This window comes from Littorina saxatilis, linkage group LG1 (assembly GCF_037325665.1).
Source record: "Littorina saxatilis isolate snail1 linkage group LG1, US_GU_Lsax_2.0, whole genome shotgun sequence".
NCBI classification, from domain to species: Eukaryota; Metazoa; Mollusca; class Gastropoda; order Littorinimorpha; family Littorinidae; genus Littorina; species Littorina saxatilis.
This window is the reverse complement of record NC_090245.1, coordinates 78,184,192-78,206,691: the sequence shown is the minus strand read 5'-3', so window position 1 is coordinate 78,206,691 and position 22,500 is coordinate 78,184,192. Positions and strand designations below refer to the sequence as shown.

The following is a 22,500-nucleotide window of genomic DNA, read 5'->3' as shown; positions in this document are numbered from 1 at the left end:
ATTTGGCAGGCAATCTTAAGACGACACCCCCCGTTGTCTGACACCGGGTAGCCTCCCTATTGGCTTATCGCCACAGGGAATCGGAAGTGGCCAGCCTTTAAAAGACTGAGCATTTAGGCTAGAGGAGACAACGCGATTTGTGATACTGAGCTGTGTGCTGCTCATATGTGTCGGTTGACGTGAACGGTCGAAGTGCTGACCAAATTTGTCGCGAAGTTGTAATCGGTCGACTTGTGGTTGTAACTGAATTCCGAGGCTTGTTTCTTTGTGTTTCCTTTACGTGTGCTCACTGAGGAGAATCTGTAAGTAACTAAATGCTTTATTCATTTATGCTGTATTCATTCCTTATGCTTTATTCTTATGTTTCATTTGATGCTATGATGTTTGCAAATGCACATTTTGCTGCTGATTTGGTCCCGGGCGATGTCCGACCGGTCTCGAGTGATGACGCCATTTTGATCTATCAGAGAGATGTGTTTTCTAGATCAGTTTCTCAGTAATTACTTTCATGATTTGACGCTGAAATTGAGCGTTGATAACTTCTAATATTTGATGACCAGTTGTTCTAAAGTTGTTTTAGAGTCTTGTGAATTAAAGACTCGTAAGAATCAAGTAAGGCAGACTCGTACTCCAGGGGTATTGGTGGAAGGGGAGAGGGAGGGAGAGTTGTAACCTACATATCACGAAGAAAATAGATGTTCGTACACGCCACACCGGGGATCTAAAATAACAAAATTACTGTTTAGTGCAGTGTTCCACAAGTCACGAAAAAGCAACACCGACCCAGCAACACGCAAGCAACCGCACTCCAATTATATAAAACCATCAGCCTCGCTAAATACACTCAGCCTCAGCTGATGAGTATTTTACCTTCTAGCAAAACAACAGACTTCTTTATTATGCAGGACCTAATGATGATCTTACAATGCGACGCTGGGACTTCCTGTGGTTGTTTACCGCCAGATTTCAGCAGGTTCAGAAAGTAAGGACATTAATCGTGCTATCAAACCATGATGAAAGTTCTTTGTTTTAGCGAGAAACGGTATGGATAAGCCCTATAACCTGAATTCTTTTCATGGACCAGTCAGTCGAAGGAACGATAAATCAAAACTAGGGGTCCCATCTTGCAAATCATGGACGCATTATGGAGGGCCCCAAAGGGTTTAAAATCGTGATCGTGATTGGTGTTTTTTGACCTTTCTGTGACCGTGATTGCCGAAATTTCCATTTCTGTGATCGTGATGGGACTTTGCCCGTGATCCGTGATGACAAAAAAATCAAGTCTCGTGATCGTGATCGTCATTTGTTTTCGTGATCGTGATGGGCATTATTGCAAAGCATTTTATTTTCAACATACATTTTTCACAGCTGTATCACTCTATGAGTATGATCCTCTATTCGTCAAGGAGCTAATCCCAATTGAAGGGAAGCAACAACACATTCAGAAATATGATTTTGACAGCAATTGCTTCTCTTTAAGAGAACCAATCACACAAAAAAGAGATCCAATCAGAAGGCGAATTGCAAAAGTCTGCCAAACTTCATCCAATGGAAGGGCTTCGTGCTAAAGTTTTGAGTGCATTCAGTCAAATTCGAATTCGAAGATCAAAAATGGCGTGCAGCGGTACTGTCATCGAACTTCTGTTATATTTTGTGGATTCAAGCCAGACCAAAGCAGGCGGCGAGAATGCCTTCCTTGGTGGAAAGGTCAGGCTACGGGTCCGTCTTTCCGAAGACGAAATGTCAAGGTATGTCATCTATCAGAGCCGGACTAGGTAAGTACTAGGGGGTGGGGGTGGGGGTGGGGGTTACAGTTGAGGGTTCAGGAGGCAAGGCCCCTTGGTGGGGGTCCAGGGGGTGAAGCCCCCTTGGTGGGGGTTGCATGGGGGCGAAGCCCCCTTGAAGCTGAACGTTTTTTGATGTTTCTGGAGGGAAAGGAAGCCTCTCCTTGAACGAAAAAATTCGACAGCAAGCTGAGCTGTATAGGCAATGAAGAAGAATTGAGATTGTAAGGACTCATACTTTTCATCACAAAAATCGTTGAAGAAAAATGTCTTTCGAAAGGGGGTGAGAGGTGCGATTTCTCCTCGGATTTCATGATGATCCAGATGCAACCCCCCCCCCCCCCTTTCCTCCCCCACAAAAAAAAGCGTTTGGGATGTACATGCTTAAGCCAGGGGGGGGGGGGGGGGTGTTGCGCAACCCCTGTAACCCCCCCCCCCTAGTCCGGCCCTGTCTATGTTGCTCTATGACTGTTCTGAATGTAGGCAAAGATCTTGAAATTTGTTTAAGATCTTTGAGATTGATTGAGATCATTGACATTGTCGACATTGTCACGTCCGGCTGTCATTCGCTCAGTGTGACCTCGACTGGCTCGAGTCTGATCGAGTCTGCGTGTAGCCAAAACCGAAACTAGAAAATAATGTGTTTTTCATCCCAGCAACGTGGACACGCTTGGCATAGATTCTAATTGTCGCTTCTTTGCATTAAGCTTGAATTTATTTTAGCGCCTGTAAACTTATAAACAATGGGTTAAATTCAGGAACTATGGCGGGGAGACGTGCCAGTTTGGGTCACTTGATCCTCATGTCAAAGTCGACCAAAGTCATGTTCGTTGGGGATTTTGTTATTATAGACTCTACCATCACACATACATGTAGTTTAATTTCAATCCACCCAATAGTTTTTGAGAAAATGGGTTTAAAAGATTTAGCTCTGGAAATGTGAAATTGTGCAAGTATATATATTCATGTGTGTGAGTGAGGGTGTGGGAGTTGAATGTGTATGAGTGTATATTCCTTCACCCACCTTCATGATTCCTAGACTGACCTTTAGTCAGGATTATAGACTCTACCATCACACATACATGTACTTTAATTTCAATCCACCCAATAGTTTTTGAGAAAATGGGTTTAAAAGATTTAGCTCTGGAAATGTGAAATTGTGCAAGTATATATTCATGTGTGTGAGTGAGGGTGTGGGAGTTGAATGTGTATGAGTGCAGGGGCGGATTACGGGGGGGGGGGGGGGGTGGGGGGGGGGGGGGGGGGTGGGTTACAGGGGTTCCGGAACCCCCCCCCCCGGCTGTCAAAAAAAATAAAATAATAATAACTTTAAAAGAAATAATGAGTGGCTGCTGACACCAGTTGATCATGTTTAAAATCAAGGATAAGCCATAAATTGTTCATAAAATAGCTAAATCTCTTCAGCTTCTGGGGGGCTAAGCCCCCCAGATCCCCCAATGGGGCCTTGCCCTCGACCCCAGGTTGTAACCCCCCCCCCTTTGGCTTAACTGCTCCGCCCCTGGAGTGTATATTCCTGTGAGTGTCTGTATGAGAGAGAGAGAGCGAGAGAAAAAACAATGAAAACAACATTCTTGTTACTGATTACAAATCATGATATGTATTTCTATGTGTGTATGAAAGAGAATTAAAAACAAATGATAAAAAAGTGCAACAGTTGTCACTTTGTGTTGAATAAACAATAGATCCAGAGGAGCGAATTACTGTGTGGTTGTGTTTACTTTGACACGTGCTTTCTGTACATGCAACTTTTACCGTGACCGTGATTTGCCACTGGTGTTCGTGATCGTGAAAACAAAAATCAAGGTAACTGTGATCGTGAAAGCTAAAATTTCCCTTCCCGTGATCGTGATGATACCCCCCCTTTGGGGCCCTCATTATGCGCTTGATCCACAGTTTGCACTAGCCCAAATATGACATCAACCGGTACACGTATGACCCCTTGCCCCCTTATTTCTGCTAGTGTGAGAAATGTTCACGTTAAGGTGTTACGAGTGTGTTCGGGTTGCGGTTCTTGCTCATGTTTATACTCACTGAGTTACTTCCCTTGGATCTGGATCTGGATCTGGATCTGGATAACCCGCCTGGGTTGGTGGTTTGCGGGTGCGAATGCGTATACGCACGGTTCAGTGTGCTTTCGCGAAAGGGTGTGTCATATGCACGGCTAGAACTAAGATACTTCTTGATTTCAGTAAATAGTTTCATTACATGTCAACTAGTTCGTTTTTAAATGATTTTTTAGAGATCGCCAAATGGTATTGTGTGAATAACATCATTCGATCGATTGTACGCACGGCGCCGTGCTTCTAGTAGCTCAGTCCATTCCTTCTTTCCGGTGTGAAAACAGACGTGTTTCTGGCGAAAGAATCGGCGTTTTCAACTCGCCATATCTTCATATTCATTCGGACTAGAACAACGCAATATAAATTTTTTGTAAAAAAAATCCCGAGCCTTGCGACTCTGGTAGTCATTTTCTTACGCGAAGCGGCCTTTGGTAGGTACGACAGTTTTAGTCACCCAAGTATATATCTAAAACGCACGTGGACGAGTTTTCAATGGCGTATTTGAAGTCTGTGAATGTTGTGATTACAAATCATTTCGGGGCACCCCTCAGTCTATACGTACAGACAAACAAATTGCATGGAACGAAAGTTGAGAGGCTGGACTGTAAGTTGTTGTTTTGACTTCTACAAATCTCGCAGGTCTTTTATGCAAAACAGACTCAAAATTGCATTGTTCACGCAAGTGTAGATGACGAGACTATCGAAGGAACGGAATACACTTGCCTATACAGATATAATAGACAGACACTGTCTATTTATATCTATGACTTACCCTAGCCCATATGTTAGAATAAAGAACATACTTTGCTCTTTTGAATGATGTATGATTTGGCACTGTACACAGGATTTTAGACCTGCCCCCGAAGTGATTTTTCCATAAACCCGTCAAAAAGCTCACTCTGTTTTGGCCGTAAAAAGCGCCCAAATGAAGTCAATTTCTAACCTGTGTCGTGTGTTCGAAGGAGTACATCTCAGCGATGCCATTGCCTTGCAACCTCAAAGAAATATATTTTAATAACCCGCTAAATGAACGGTTTTTTAGTGTGAAATAAAAGCCGGAGATTTGCTTCGTTTCTTTGCTGCGACACAAAACCAAAACCAACTATAGATCTGCGGTGACATTATGAGTTCGTTTTCGACATTGCAGTGAAGTTGCGTGGATCTTCGACGATTCCCGTTCGGTTTAATGTGGATAGAGCTTTGATTGAATGTAACTGCTTTGAAAAGTTACAACATGGGTCCTTGGGATCGATGTTTTTCGGTAAACTTCTTCGTATCCTTGACTTTACTTTTGACTTGAACAGATCCAGATCGACTGGGGCTGTTGATCGCCTACACAGATCTATATGAAGTTGACTCGACACGGCGAACCGCCGAATCCGTGCCCTCTCGTCGGTCCTATATCTACCCCCAAATCCCTTACCAGCCTCAGACCCCACCTCACCATTCTAACCTCACTGGCTTACTATGTGTGATTATCCCTTCCTCATGAAAGAGAAAGTGGAGAAAGGGGAAAAATGAAGAAATGTTTTTTGTGTGACAAATTTTTCTAAGTCCAAAAAAGATGAGAAATATTTATAACAAATTCAGTTTTGGGTCTTTTTCAAATCTGTTTGATGCATCTTTTCTGTGACCATTGTGGCTATGCACTGACACACAAATAAGTGGAGAAAAGGGAGAAATGAAGATTTTTTCTCACTGCACAACAGTCAGGGATTAGGGTTACATGTTTACATGTACATTGTCAAGAGGTCAAAACAAATTTTAAAAGCTGTTGAACACTGCACAAGTGTTGCTCTAATCAAGGCGAGTCTGGAACAATAGGTCCACCCCACCAAAAAGTGAACATGGAATTAGTTATGATTTTTTGGCTTGGGTACGGCCAAGTGAACAATGTAGGAAAGGTTAGAAATAGTCATAACAAGTTCACTTTTGGGTCTTTTTCAAATCTGTTTGCTGCATCTTTTCTGTGACCATTGTGGCTATGCACTGACACTCAAAAAGTTGGAGAAAGGGGAAAAAATGAAGATTTTATTCTTACTACACAACAGTCAGGGATAGTCAGGGATTGTTGACATGTACATTGTCAAGAGGTCAAAACAAATTTTAAAAGCTGTTGGACACTGCACTAGTGTTGCTCTAATCAAGGCGAGTCTGGAACAATTGGTCCACCCCACCAAAAAGTCAACATGGAATTAGTTATGATTTTTTTTGCCTTTTTGCTTGGGTACGGCCAAGTCAAAAAGGTGAGAGGGGTTACAAATAGTCATAACAAGTTCAGTTTGGGGTCTTTTTCAAATCTGTTTGCTGCATCTTGTCTGTGACCATTGTGGCTATGCACTGACAGTCAAAAAAGTGAAGAAGGGAAAAATGAAGATTTTGGGTGTTGTTTTTTTTTGGACAAATTTTGAAGAAGGGAAAAATGAAGATTTTGGGTGTTGGTTTTTTTTGGACAAAAAAGATGAGAAATATTCATAACAAGTTCAGTTTTGGGTCTTTTTCAAATCTGTTTGATGCATCTTTTCTGTGACCATTGTGGCTATGCGCACTGACACACAAAAAAGTGGAGAAAGGGGAGAAATGAAGATTTTTTCTTACTGCACAACCGTCAGGGATTAGGGTTACATGTTTACATGTACATTGTCAAGAGGTCAAAACAAATGTTAAAAGCTGTTGAACACTGCACTAGTGTTGCTCTAATCAAGGCGAGTCTGGAACAATAGGTCCACCCCACCAAAAAGTGAACATGGAATTAGTTATGATTTTTTGGCTTGGGTACGGCCAAGTGAACAAGGTAGGAAAGGTTAGAAATAGTCATAACAAGTTCACTTTTGGGTCTTTTTCAAATCTGTTTGCTGCATCTTTTCTGTGACCATTGTGGCTATGCACTGACACTCAAAAAGGTGGAGAAAGGGGAAAAATGAAGATTTTTTTCTTACTACACAACAGTCAGGGATAGCCAGGGATTGTTGACATGTACATTGTCAAGAGGTCAAAACAAATTTTAAAAGCTGTTGGACACTGCACTAGTGTTGCTCTAATCAAGGTGAGTCTGGAACTATAGGTCCACCCCACCAAAAATCAACATGGAATTAGTTATGATTTTGTTTGCCTTTTTGCTTGGGTACGGCCAAGTCAAAAAGGTGAGAGGGGTTACAAATAGTCATAACAAGTTCAGTTTGGGGTCTTTTTCAAATCTGTTTGCTGCATCTTGTCTGTGACCATTGTGGCTATGCACTCAAAGTCAAAAAAGTGCAGAAAGGTGACAAATGAAGATTTTTCCTTCTTTCAAGACAATGTGTGATTTGGCACATTTTGCCTCAGTCTTTATCAAGAGCCTGTCTAACCCACTTTGAAGCTGTTAGAGACTGCAGTAGTGTTCCTTACATCAAGGCGAGTGCACAATGGTGCATTTCGACCCCCCCCCTAATGTTCGCTTTAATATCAATAAATCAATAGATATTCAGTCACAGTTTAACTAACTCATTCACCCTCATCACTCACTCATCCATCCATCACAACAACACTGTTTGATGCACAAACTGCCTGCCTTCCGCACTGGGAAGCCGCTTCGCTTCGCAACAACAACAACACTGAAAACTTGCGGGCAAATACCCCCACCACACGTGTCACACGTGTGCTTGTTTCTTCCGACTAATATCCATTTTGGAGAAAAAAAAGGACAAAACTGGATGAAAAATTCTACGGCCCCAGCAATCTCATTACTCTGAAAGGGGAACCGGAAGTGGCTGGTCCTCAGGTTTCAAAGTTGACCGATATTCCCACTAAAGTGACCTAGATCCAAAGCCAGCCATCCATTAGAATGTAGGTCCGTGCTCCCACAGTCCAATGCCGCGAATTGTTGTTACGGCCCCTGACTTTTTTATGTACGGAATCCGGTAGTCTTTTTGTTGTTGTTAAATAATTATATTGCCAAACGTTATGACATTTTGAGATAATTGAACAAGTTTCAATACACATTGGCTGAGCACCTGTGTGCTCAAAGGAAATGTCGCTTGTTTTTATCAAAAACTAATTTTCAATGGTCATTCGTGCAAACCGTCACACAAACATGCGTGCCTCTGTGTCTCTGTGAGTATGCGTGTGGCTGCTTTCATAGTTAGGGTGCAGGCGTTTTAATCATTTACCCCACACCAAAAGCCCCCCCCCCCACACCACCAACCCCCCCCCCCCCCACACACACACACACACACACCCCGATACCTGTCAAATTCCCTCAGAATGCATGAACAATTCCGTTACCTCAGATCATCACCAGGAAAAATTCCTCCGCATCCAAAATATCAGGACTTTAGATATCAGATACCGACTTTATGTAATGCGCTTCAAAATCATATTCGCAAAGAGAGAGAGAGAGAGAGAGAGAGAGAGAGAGAGAGAGAGAGAGAGAGAGAGAGAGAGAGAGAGAGAGAGAGAGAGAGAGAGAGAGAGAGAGAGAGAGCTGGACACGAAGAAGGGAAGCTACAATCGCCCCAGGCCATATATATTATATATACGTGTGTGTGTGTTTTTGTGTGTGTGGTGTGCGATTCATAGAAATTTACTGGACAGATCTTCGTGAAATTTGCACACAAATGTTCCGACCCCCAACCCTTCACCCTGATTCAAACTCATGTATCACAAGTCCAGCGCTCCCAAATTATTTCTTTTTATCATTTTTGTCAGTCAAGATAATGGGGGTGGGGTTGGTACGGGAATAATTGTGAAGCAGACAATAAGGCAACAACTTATTTTGTTTACAGGTATTGTATATGTATACAGTGAACTTAGCTGTGTTCAAGTTTAGTTATGTTTCTGTCGAGCGAATTTTTTTTAAATACGTTTTTACTACTAAAGGAGTGATAATTTTATGTGTACGCCCTCGAGAAACCTCGATCATTTTCTGAAAATGCACGTTGATAAGTACCGTTTTATGATAAAGTTATACTCTCCATTCATTTATATACACAAACTAATGTTTCATTTATTATTTGTAGAGCTAAATATGTCAGTCGGGATCATGTTAAGAATCGCAGTGTTTTTCGCAAAATCGTACTTGACAACCCCCAGTAAAAAAATTCTAAAAAAAAAGTTAATACGTCGACCCCCTTTTTTCTTTGCACAGATGTGTCCATATTGCTTAAAGGAACCTGTGCACAAAATGTGTAATGTTTCTTTCACGCGATTTGAACACACAAGTAACCCCTTAAGAATCGCAGTGTTTTTCGCAAAATCGTACTTGACAACCCCCAGTAAAAAAATTCTAAAAAAAAAGTTAATACGTCGACCCCCTTTTTTCTTTGCACAGATGTGTCCATATTGCTTAAAGGAACCTGTGCACAAAATGTGTAATGTTTCTTTCACGCGATTTGAACACACAAGTAACCCCTTAAGAATCGCAGTGTTTTTCGCAAAATCGTACTTGACAACCCCCGGTAAAAAAATTCTAAAAAAAAAAGTAATACGTCGACCACCTTTTTTCTTTGCACAGATGTGTCCATATTGCTTAGAGGAACCTGTGCACAAAATGTGTAATGTTTCTTTCACGCGAATTTTTTTTAAATACGTTTTTACTACTAAAGGAGTGATAATTTTATGTGTACGCCCTCGATAAACCTCGATCATTTTCTGAAAATGCACGTTGATAAGTACCGTTTTATGATAAAGTTATACTCTCCATTCATTTATATACACAAACTAATGTCTCATTTATTATTTGTAGAGCTAAATATGTCAGTTGGGATCATGTTAAAAATTGCAGTGTTTTTCGCAAAATCGTACTTGACAACCCCCAGTAAAAAAATTCTAAAAAAAAACGTAATACGTCGACCCCCTTTTTTCTTTGCACAGATGTGTCCATATTGCTTAAAGGAACCTGTGCACAAAATTTGTAATGTTTCTTTCACGCGATTTGAACACACAAGTAACCCCTTAAAATACCAGTTGGTTAACGTTATTCTCTTGCTCTACTTTACAAGTTTCAAGTTTCAAGTTTCAAGTTTATTAGTCCATAACCCATGGGGGCATTTTGAACAATAAATACAATCAATAGTAATGGAACGTTAACTTTTTGACAAAATAAGGACAAACTTAAACGTTCTAAAAACTATACTTTCATGGTTATTGATTATGGATGTTGGAATGTTAGCAGTCTGTTTTTGGATATTTGCTTTTCACGTCATGCCAAACTGTCGAGGGCATCTTTTCGGACGCGTTCATGTTTTGATATTAATGTCACTATCATTTGCCGCGTCAGAATTTGCGTGGGTCAGTGATAAGTTTTCGTCTAAAATAGTCCATTACCTTTGCCTCAGGGCTTGTGGTTAGTTGTTTTCAGGAGGACATTATTCCCTGTGGTGGACTCATGAAACACTTACACCGATATAAGTGAGCTCATTATCCAGAAAACGCAGCTTCTTTTGAGAATAAAACCCATGTCCTAGTCCATCGAAAACTGAATGTCGATTTTATGTTTCACGGTACTTTCAATCTTACTTTCTTTACGCTAATTCTTCTTCTTCGTCGTCTTTTTGTGCATTCAATGGCTACGACGCCCATGTATATTCGTGTTTTGCACGAATGGGCTTGTACGTGTATTTATCCTACTTGTATACGTGATACATACTTCTTTTTAATGCTGGACCTAATGATGATCGCCCCTGGTTCTGCCTGTGATTGTTTACCACAAGATTTCAGCAGGTTCAGAAAGTATGGACTTTCGTGCTAGTAGACCATGATGCAAGTTCTTCTTTTTTTCCTTTTTTTTAAGCGAGAAACGGTATGGATAAGCCCTATAACCTCAACATTACATAACTAAACCATACACTCATATGTGTATATATCATGTAAATGACGACGTGTCAAACAAGTCTAGCAGGGTCCTAATTTTTCACTGCTCATGATGACAAAATCACCGAGACAAACGTCATTCTGGGAACACATTTGCGCTTGCTGTTTCCCATGGAAGAATGTTGAGAACGCTCACGTCACGCTTTTCTTTCTAGAGTGACGTCAATTTTGCTTCAACTTCAAAGCTTTTACGAGGCTTTGGGAAAGATCGAGGTTCCAGAAGACGCGGCTTTAATTATGGCGCTTCGACTGCGGGACGTTTGAAGCAAAATACACGCATGTATGTAGAATAAACAGAAGAATACATTTATGACTCTCTAGCCCAAACGAACAAGCAGTCCTCCTCCTTCACAACCTATGACGCAGGGTATGACGCAGGCTTGATTTGACAACAAAAATAGAAAAAAAGAAAAATGAGGCCAAAACCCTACTCCCCTTCAGCCCCTCCCCCCCCCACTCCCTCCATCCCTCTCCGTCAAATGAGGCCAATGCTAGAGGGTGGTGACAAAATGTCACAAGACTTTTTTGATTTGCAATCATACCAGCTGATGGTAGGCAAAAAGCGAACTGATTCCGTTCTTCTAGTGCATTGCCCTGGTGGGTATAACGTGCTTACAGGATAAGGACATTGGAGATGATGAACTTATTACTATAATAAGACTAGATGATGTCAGCTCCTGACAGGAGGGTATTTTCGTAGCTTTATTGGGATGTTTATTCTGGGGAGAACAGAGTTGTCATTTAGAGAGAAATGCTGAGAATAATTAGATTGTGTGCGTAAGGAAATGTATTATAATTCGATTGCATGCGTAACTATATCTCTTGATTCCAAACTTATCCAGGTTTTGGTCTATTTTTGTGCATTACTGGTTTGCTGTCAATGTATGCTGCTCTTGAGCTCAAGTTTACACTTAGATATTTTTTTAAATGTTATTTCTTTTGAGCATTTATGTTTTGCTGCAGTAAGATGTATTCTATCATTTTTACAGCTCTTGGGTATAAACTGGTTCATGTTTTGTTGTCTTTTTCTGTTTAGCATTACTGGTTTGCTGCAGTTACATGTATTTAATAAGCGTTGTGGACATTGATAGTGTAAGTGCTTCTTAATACCTGTACTAGCAGTTTTCTGCCTGTGCTTGCTTGTAAAAGCGACAGTCGTTTATACAAATAAAAAAATAAAAACCTGGGCCAATAAATATCGCATCTCTTTCTGTGGTATGCAAGCATCACTTTGGAATATATATGGTGGAATATTGCTATTTCATATGTTACGTGGATTTCCATTGGTCAATTGGGCAAAACTGAGCTCAGTGCAAAAGTGATATCGACGACATTTCCGTCGATATCAGTTTTGATATCGACGACCTCTTTATTGCTTCCCCACTTCAAAAACAACAAGAAGAGCAAACGCTCGATCGAGTCACTTTCGCAGTTCTGAATATTATATGAGGCATCAGATGGACAGGAAGAAATTGCTATTCACAACACAATGAGTCACGTTCACATAAAATTTGAGCCCGGTCACTTTTATAGTTTCCGAGAAAAGCCCAACGTTAAGTTGTGTGTTGCCGAACAGAAAAGGCTAGTTATCTCCCTTGTTTTTCTGATAACGTTCGTAAAAGGCTACAGATGTAAATACTTTGATCTAAAGAAATATCCTACAAAGTTTCAATCACATCCGATGAACTTTGTCAAAGATATAAAATGTCTAATTTTTCCTTTGACGCTGACCTGTGACCTTGAAAAAGGTCAAAGGTCAACGAAACCATCGTTAAAGTGTAGAGGTCATTGGAGGTCACGACTAAACAAAATATGAGCCCGATCGCTTTGATAGTTTCCGAGAAAAGTCCAACGTTAAGGTGGTGTCTACGGACGGCCGGACAGACTAACACTGACCGATTACATAGAGTCACTTTTTCTCAAGTGACTCAAAAACACCTTAATTTAAAAACAAACAAATATATATGAAAATGTAATGATCCCAGAATTTAGTTGAGCAAGTGACTAAAGACTTTTTGAAAGAAAAGACATTTTGAAATACTGTAAAGTACAAGAAAAGAGTGAACAAAAAGAAATAATAATCAGAGGGAGGGATATGGAACAGCCAAAATTGAGACAAATCCTTTTGTAATTTCTTTACAGTAAATACAAAATGTCCAAAGAATTAGCAATATATCTAACATTGACTGACTGTGTGATCTGTTTCGACAGTGCTATCAAAATCTCGACCTCCGGTCTTGATTTTGATATCACTGTCTCAACAGACCATAGCAGAAGATATCATCACACAGTCCGTCAATATTGGGTAATATTTTTTGGGACAAACCTACGTTATCTTGTGTCATATAGCCAGCAATGATATTTTCTTCTGAGGAGGTGGGAAGGGTGGGGACAGTATGAACAATTGTTTAGTGAGAGAGAGAGAGAGAGAGAGAGAGAGAGAGAGAGAGAGAGAGAGAGAGAGAGTGTGTGTGTGTGTGTTTGTGTATGTATGTGTGTGTGTGTGTGTGTGTGTGTGTGTGTGTGTGTGTGTGTACTTCATATGCATAACAAGCGCAAAAATATTAAGCGTCAGGAGAGAGATGATGGAACCAGACACACACACACACACACACACACACACACACACACACACACACACTCACACACACACACTAAAACACACACACACACACACTAAAACACACACAAACATACACACACAACACACACATACACATACACGATTTCTGATTTATTTTTCACAATCTTAGAAAACACGTTCTCAAAATTCACCCTGCCTTCCATAGACCCTTCTCGGCTATATTACAGCACAGCAGCATCAAGGGCAAGCACAGAACCACGAAACACAACCCTTTTCCCATCATGTCCATTCTTCGCAAGAAGCAAAATTAAACAAAAGTCAGAATATTCACTTGAACTTTAGCCAGTTCAAAACTGAACATATATAAAAAAAGTCTTACATTACATTACATTATTTTAATGGCAGGAAATTATAGCATACAATAGCGTGCTGATACGTAAGCCAATGTACCTGTAACCAAGTGGAAACTAGCAGTTCAGTACATTTATGGGCAACTATCTCTCATTACATGCAATCACATTATTCTCAAAACCAAACCAACAAAGTTTCAACAGCTAATTAAATTCTCCCATCGGTTGCTGTATCACTGCAGTACTATTACTGAAACATAACACACAGACAGAGGACTAATTCTGCTTTAACATAAAATTAACTTGAGTTTATAACGTCTGGAATGGTCAAACGGGTTAAATAAAATATATGAAATAGAAACTGAAATCCAGAAGCGTGCTGCCGTTCGGCCAACAAACAATATGATGTAACCATTGATCTATATAAACGTTCTCCGTCCAACACATCAAACATGTATGATGTTACCATTTTATCTATATAAATATCCTCCGTTCAACACAACAAAGTATATGATGCAACCATTGTATCTATATATCTATATCTATATATATATACGACTTGTGTCTGTCTGTGTGTGTGTGTGTGTGTGTGTGTGTGTGTGTGTGTGTGTTCGCGATGCACGGCCAAAGTTCTCGATGGATCTGCTTCAAATTTGATGGGCATATTCAGGTAGACCCCGGACACAACCTGGTCGATGAGAATTTTCAACACGTGCTCTCAGCGCGCAGCGCTCAAACGATTTTGGTTTTTATGTTCATCTTCCCAGATCCATTCCCAGTAACTCTTCCTTATCTTCTCCAGTGTTTTGCGTTTATCTCCCTTCCTTCGTGTGGCGTCAATCCATATTCGCGTTACTATTTTTAGAAGGTCACCGTCCACAACGCTTTCATCCCGGCGAAGCCGGATATTCCCGTTACTATTTTTAGAAGGTCACTGTCCACAACGCTTTCATCTCGGCGAAGCCGGGTATCATTCGGCCCTACTTCTTCCCGGCGAAGCCGGATACCCGGCGAAGCGGGTATTCATTCTAGTATATATATATATATCCTCCGTTCAACAAAACATACTTTTTGATGTAACCATTGTATTTACATAAACGTTCTTCGTTCAATACATCAAACGGTATGATTCTACCATTGTATCGATATAAACATTCTCCGTTCAACTTTCTTTCTTTCTTTATTTGGTGTTTAACGTCGTTTTCAACCACGAAGGTTATATCGCGACAGCTCCGTTCAACACATCAAGCTGTATGATATAACCATTGTATCTATATAAACATCCTCCGTTCAACACATCAAGCTGTATGATATAACCATTGTATCTATATAAACATCCTCCGTTTAATACAACACACTTCAATGTAAACGTGCAATGTAGCAAGAAAAGCGCCAAGAGCATACAATATACCGTAAAAAAAAAAGAACGTCTAATATGACGATAATATGATGAATCCACAAGTCCAAGTATATACAGAGATGCTGGGTTTTTTTTCTCTCGCAAATTTGCCAAAATGGACATAACATGTTTTGGGCAGTTCGTGCCGTCACGTTTCCGCTCACTGTGAAATGGTTAGGCAATTCTTCCAAATTGACGGCACAGTTTTGGGCGAATTAAATAAGTTTTCGGCGTTTTGTTGAGACAAAAAACAGCATCCTGATGAGTATCCTTAAACAAAAATCACCGTCGGGATCACACAATAAAACACATCACTCAACAGCAAGCATGGTATGGCAGTTGTATGGCACTGAAATTCAATTTTTCACAACACAGATCAAGCATAATCCCCGAATACCATTACCTTAATGATAACAGTTTCTCACCGAGATTACTTTGTTCACAGGGATTCATTAATAACGCAAAAAGCTGAGATCTATGAAACAATTATTTATTATAAGGTACCTCATACCTGTGTTTCATACCCGTCTGGGATGTAGGAGGTCCACATATATAACACCTAATAATTTTATTATCAAAATAATAATTATTGTTAAAATGAAAAAACCGAAAAAAGGCTCAGACTCTTTTACAAATCTGCTTTTCGTCAGAAGAGTATTCCCTGAAGAAAAACACGAGAAGACGAATACAAATCAGTGAGCTACAGAATGTTTTAACTTGAAATGTCAAGTTATGCTGCAAATTCAACAGACGACACTGAATCATAAATAAAACGATCAGGCGAAATCTGTTACAAACCAAAAGATGCTCACTTCTTTAATTCAATGAACGAAAAATGAACATCATCGGAGTTTCAGAATCCATACTATTATTTGCTGTACACTTGAACACTCTTTGGAGTACAACCATTTCAAAATTGACCAGCTCTTTACTTGCAGAAGCACCTAAGTAGTCACACGTTAGGTCTTCTTCTTCTTCTTCTTCTTCTTCTTCTTCTTCTTCTTCTTCTTCTTCTTCTTCTTCTTCTTCTTCTTCTTCTTCTTCTTCTTCTTTGTTCATGGATTGAGACTCCCACGTCCACTCATGTTTTTGCACGAGTAGGCTTTTACGTGTATGCCCGTTTTTACTCCGCCATTCAGGCAGCCATACGCCGCTTTCGGGGAAATACGTTAGGTCTGATTATAACTGTGACATAAAGTTAAGCACGTATCTTAATCCAGAAGTTATCGCTTTGAAACAACTAAACTATCAATAACTGCACAAGGAAAATACAAATACGTACACAATTGTCTGTGCTCACCGGTTCAGAAAGTTAGTGACAATGAAAACACGAAGACCTGTAAATGTTGGGACTCAGACAGCAGACTGTTCGGACAAAGTGCGTACCAAGTGAAATTCATGAAACACAATTCCCCTATACCAAAGAGCAGGAATGTCACACGATGTTATTTAACGTCCTAGAAGGTAAAGTTATCGACTGCCTTTGGAAATGTGGATGATGTCACTCGATACTCAGTGATTCTTGGAAGGGATTGTAGCGGGGTTTTTTGTCAGTCGTTTTGAGAAGGTTGACAATAGTGGAGTATTTGCTAACTGAGGGTAAACAACTGTTACACATCCGCTGAATTTCGTCTGCTTCTCACTACAAAATCAACGTGCGATTACTCATCAATAGTAAAATAAACAGCTAGCCATCTGCGAGGCCCTTGTGTGACGCCAAGTTATTCTGTCAATACGTTTTATTTGCGAAGTGTGAGACCTGTTGGTGCCGAAGACTTCGATGGAAAACAATCGAAGCGGTTATAGCCACCAACTCTTTAACGCTTGATGGCTTATTCTCACTCGTCACGTATCTCGGTGTGGCATGAGCCCCTGTAGTGTTGAAGACGTTGCTGAACTGATGACAAAGTGAGGCGTTGTCCTGGAGTCTACACGTATCGAGGCTCTGTCCTGCAGTCCACACGTATGTATGCGTTGTCCTGCAGTCTACATGTATCGAGGCGTTGTCCTGCAGTCTAGACCCACCTGGGCTTTGTCCTGCAGTCTACATGTATCGAGGCGTTGTCCTGCAGTCTACACCCATCTGGGCTTTGTCCTGCAGTCTACACGTATCCAGGCGTTGTTCTGCAGTCTACATGCATGGAGGCAGTGCCCTGCAATCTACACGTATCTGGGCGAGGCGTGGGTAGCCGTGGTGCAGAAGACGTGGTTGGACTGCTTGATGGAGCGCAGCAGGGAGGTGACGTTGTGACGGAAGCGGCGGTTCATCACCCAGTACATGACGGGGTTGATGGCGCTGTGGGCGTGGCCCAGACACAGCGTGAAGGGCAGCACGTCCACGGGCTGGTACGACTCCAGGAGGTCGATGCACAGCGAGGTGATGTTGTTGGGCAGCCAGCACACGATGAACACCAGCACCAGGATCAGCAGCATGCGCGCCGCACGCTTCCTGGACCCGATCCTCTGAGCGCTGGAGTCAGACGACTGGCGGTAGTGCTGGCTAGAGCAGAGCGTGCGGCCGATGTGGACGTAGCAGATGGCCAGAGTGAGGGAGGGCAGGATGAAGATGACCACGAGCAGGACTAGGCCGAAGATGTGGCGATCGTAGTCCTGCGGCCAGTCTTCAATGCAGAACGTCATGTAGGAAAGGTCGGGTAGGGAGGGCGTGTCGACCTGCACGTGCATATACAAATTGGAGATTATATTAAAGCACTTCAACACATTTGGATAAAATAGGTCAGTAATCAATACACTGTTCAATATAACAATTGTGCCGTGTCATTTGTTGTACCTTCTTGTGATGTTTAATTCAAAATATCTATGCCGTGTAAGGCACAATCCTTGGCTATCTGGCACACATTTTGAATCAAAGGTTTCTTTAACAGGGTCATGTAACCGCCGCTCAAATGAAGGTATCCCAAAAATCGACTTGGCAATTTAACCGTGATCTACCTGACAATAGTCGGCAAAACTTGGCATATATTAAATCCGGGGACAAATATAAATCAATGTTGTACCTAGAACAGATTATTTTGTATGACTATACGTGCGTATTGCGTATCAATTGAATTACGCTATTCAAGCGTCGATTGCATGAACGGTCGAAAATAGGAGGTTTGACAAAAGCCAAGATAGTTACCTGTCTGACGTAGAGAAGAGGGCTGATAAAGACAGCGGAGACAATCCACGTCATGAACACGATGGCAAGCGCTTGACGTGACGTCATACCCGTCAATGACGTCATCGGGTGCTGGATGGAGATGTAGCGGTCAATGCTCATGGCGGTAAGTGTGAAGATGCTGCTTGTCACTGCTACACCTGTAAAATAAAGGTAAATTAAAAAAACCCACATTAATCAGCAATTTACTGCGATGCACTTTCTGCAGCCGATTTGTGAGAATCCGATTTGGCTGCACCGAAGGAGATGATACCACGAATACCGACTTGGAAGAGATTTTTTACCTCAAGTGGGTCAGGTTGAACATTTTTCCTTCGTAAACAAGCGCGTCCTAGATAGAAAATGAATGTGTCTAGCTTTCCTTCTCGTTAGGAAACACACACGCACACACACACACCCACGCACGCACGCACGCACACACGCACGCACGCATGCATGCATGCACGCACGCACGCACACACGTACGCACGCAGACACACACACATACACACACACACACACACACACACACACACACACACAAACACACACACACACACACACACACACACACACAGAATTATTGGCAGATGGAAATTGAACTGCAAATAACGTGTTCTTGTTGGCAATTTCACAATTAGAGATCTCCAAGCTTGGGAAAAAAAGAGAAAGAAATAATGCATTGCTTGACTTTTTCACATCTATTTGTAACCTTTTCAAGAAAATCTCTTGACGCTAACAATCATAATAAAGGCTAATCGTTCTCTTCGCTTCCTGGTTCGTACGTCCTTTCTGATCGATTACATAGCTTTTCTCGTTAAAGGCACCGTAAGCCTCCCGTAAACCATCACGGAGCTCCCCGAGCGTCTAAATACAGTACAAGCATACTTCCATTTCAACGCTCACCGAACGGGAACATCCTGGCTGCTTTCTGTCGAGCGTGAGACATTTTCAAAGAATTTATTTTCGTAGACTTGTTCCGTTAACAACAACGGCGCCTCGTTTTTGCGCTAGACCTAACTTTTAAAATCTAAATAATAAATTGACAGCTTGTTACACAAACATTCTTTAATCATAAAAGAATTCGTTTTTCATCAAGACAAGATCAGAACAATTCGAAGTTGTGAAAGTTTAAAAAAAGAAAAGCCCGGAAGCAGGGTCACGCAAGGGTCGTAGCAGACGACGGCCGGTTTATCAGTGCAAATCGCCGTTCCTCTCAACAGTCAAAAGCCATCGCTAGAGTTCTTGTGAACCACAGCCGTTGTTTCGTGCATAAAAAAAACGTGCTATTGTAGATAAGCTCACGTCGAGTCGCATTCAAATGACTAACTATGACGACTGCATTGTGAAAAGGGAAAACTGGATCACACGGGTTCACGATGGCTCAGGGGTAAGATAAACCACGCAAAAATAAATTCTTTGAAAATTGTTCGCTCTTTACGGAGGGCACCTAGGATGTTCTCAATTGGTGAGTGTTTAAATGAAATGGTGTTTGTACTGTGTGTAAAAGCCTGACCGTATCTGTGATGGTTTACGGGAGGCTTACTCTGCCTTTAATTGTATTGTATGCAATTCTGCATACTCGCGCTACCATGATGTAGAGGTCGAATTCAACGCCTTCTCAGCTAAGTTCTTTTATTTTCTCATAATGATTTGTATATCTCCACCACAAAGACCAATTGGACGACGTACTCTTGAATGTTTCGTTTTGTCTAAAACTGAACGTTCTATCAACTAACCTTTCTTATGAAGACCAGAAATGGTCATGGCTCCCAAAAGCACTGTTTTTCCGTTTTGGGAGTCGCTTTGAGTGTTTTTTTGCAAACATTAATAGCAAACCATTTAAAGGATTGGAAAGTATTAAATCGGAATTTTGGTCCGCTGTGTTGAAGGCATGGCTTGATAACAATCAAGTCGATAATAATGGTAATTCTGTTTCGGGTTTGTTGTAGAACAACAAAGATATAATTTGTCAAGGAAACCCACTTTGTTTTGCGGATTGGATTAAAAGTGGTATAATGTGTGTGATGATGGACGTTTTGCTTCCTATGAAGAAGTGTGTGAAAGAACTGGTTACACTGCAAATAGATTGCTTGAGTACAATGTTGTTCGAACAGCTGTACATCTCCTTTTAAGAAATGTCGATATAAACGATGTAAATTGTTCAGTCTGTGACATTCCGACCTTTTGTGGAAAAAAAGTTAAATCAGTAAAAGAAATTCGAAAGATTCTGGTAGGAAAACAATACAGCCCACCCTGTTCAGAAGGATTTTGGAGAAGAAAATTAGGATTTGAAATTGACGAAAAGAATTGGAACTTAGCAGCCACTGTCACTAGTGAAGTTCGATTACGTGTACTGCATTGGAAAATATTGCAAAACATTTATCCAACTAATATTTTATTGTGTAAAATGAAAGTGAAGGCTAATAAAAACTGTACATATTGTAAGGATGAACTTGATGTATTGGAGCATTTTTTCTTTCAATGCCCAACAGTGCTCAGGTTTTGGAAATATATTGAAATGTACATTTTAGTAAACATTGGCGAAAGAATTAGGTTGAATGTTACAGATGTGCTTTTTGGTATAAAAAGTAACAGCAAAAATATGAAGAAGATTAATCACATTATTTTAATCGCAAAGATGTGCGTAAGCATTAAAAAAAAACCGATTCACGATTAACACTGGAAATTATTTTTGGAAATCATGTTGTTTTGAGATTTCGTTAGTCTGAAGTTTTATTAATTAAAAACAAATTATTGTTTATTTTCTTTGATATAAGGTAAAGACAGCCATACATTATGATGCGAATATTGTTTTTAAAAAGATCAGTATATGATGACATATGATCATTTTGATGCTACACATGTATGAAAAAAACCCCAAAAAACCCAAAAAAACTTCAGCTCACAAAGTTAAAAAAACAAAACAAAAAAAAACCCCCAAAAAAACAACAACAGTAAAAGCATTCTGTCATGCGATGGTTAAAAGCGGCGAAAGTGTTCACTGAGCAAACGATCTTTATAAGGCTGTCATGTAAGGTCGAAGATCAGTAACTGACCCAGCACTTAGCAAAAGTTTTGCCGGCAGCAACTTCACTGTTATCTCAAAGAGGTATATAATCAGTATCATCCGCCTCTGTGCCCTAACATAACCACCCTTCTTAACATTTCTTTTGTCATACATTCACAACAAAATCTTTGCAGATATCATCATCGTCGTCGTCGTAGTCGTCGGCGTCCTCCTCTTCCTCCTCCTCCTCGTCGTCGTCGTCGTCATCATCGTCGTCGTCATCATCATCGTCGGCGTCGTCGTCGTCATCGTCATCATCATCATCATCATCATCATCATCATCATCATCAGCAGCAGCAGCAGCAGCAGCAGCAGCAGCAGCACAATAATCATGATCATCATCACGAGCAGCAGCAGCTTCATCATTACTCATAGTATTGATATTATTATCATCTTGTGTGTATATGTATTAAAAGGAGAGAAAACAAGTCGCGTAAGGCGAAAATACAACATTTAGTCAAGTAGCTGTCGAACTCACAGAATGAAACTGAACGCAATGCCATTTTTCAGCAAGACCGTATACTCGTAGCATCGTCAGTCCACCGCTCATGGCAAAGGCAGTGACATTGACAAGAAGAGCGGGGTAGTAGTTGCGCTAAGAAGGATAGCACGCTTTTCTGTACCTCTCTTTGTTTTAACTTTCTGAGCGTGTTTTTAATCCAAACATATCATATCTATATGTTTTTGGAATCAGGAACCGACAAGGAATAAGATGAAAGTGTTTTTAAATTGATTTCGACAATTTAATTTTGATAATAATTTTTATATATTTAATTTTCAGAGCTTGTTTTTAATCGAAATATAACATATTTATATGTTTTTGGAATCAGAATATGATGGAGAATAAGATGAACGTAAATTTGGATCGTTTTATAAATTTTTATTTTTTTTTACAATTTTCAGATTTTTAATGACCAAAGTCATTAATTAATTTTTAAGCCACCAAGCTGAAATGCAATACCGAAGTCCGGGCTTCGTCGAAGATTACTTGACCAAAATTTCAACCAATTTGGTTGAAAAATGAGGGCGTGACAGTGCCGCCTCAACTTTCACGAAAAGCCGGATATGACGTCATCAAAGATATTTATCAAAAAAATGAAAAAAACGTTCGGGGATATCATACCCAGGAACTTTCATGTCAAATTTCATAAAGATCAGTCCAGTAGTTTAGTCTGAATCGCTCTACACACACACACACACACACACACACACACACACACACACAC

General features: G+C 40.6%; 1 protein-coding gene across 1 annotated transcript in view; it reads right to left on the bottom strand.

The window, feature by feature from the left end:
- Positions 1-13,442: 13,442 nt before the first annotated feature.
- Positions 13,443-22,500, bottom strand: part of LOC138980332 (QRFP-like peptide receptor) — a 26,648-nt gene continuing 17,590 nt past the window's right edge. The window contains exons 2-3 of the mRNA XM_070353199.1: positions 18,187-18,365; positions 13,443-17,720 (exon numbers count right to left, since the gene is read on the bottom strand). Of these exons, the coding sequence (XP_070209300.1) occupies positions 17,208-17,720; positions 18,187-18,365 (692 nt within the window). The 3' untranslated portion in view covers positions 13,443-17,207. The remainder of the gene's footprint in view (positions 17,721-18,186; positions 18,366-22,500) is intronic.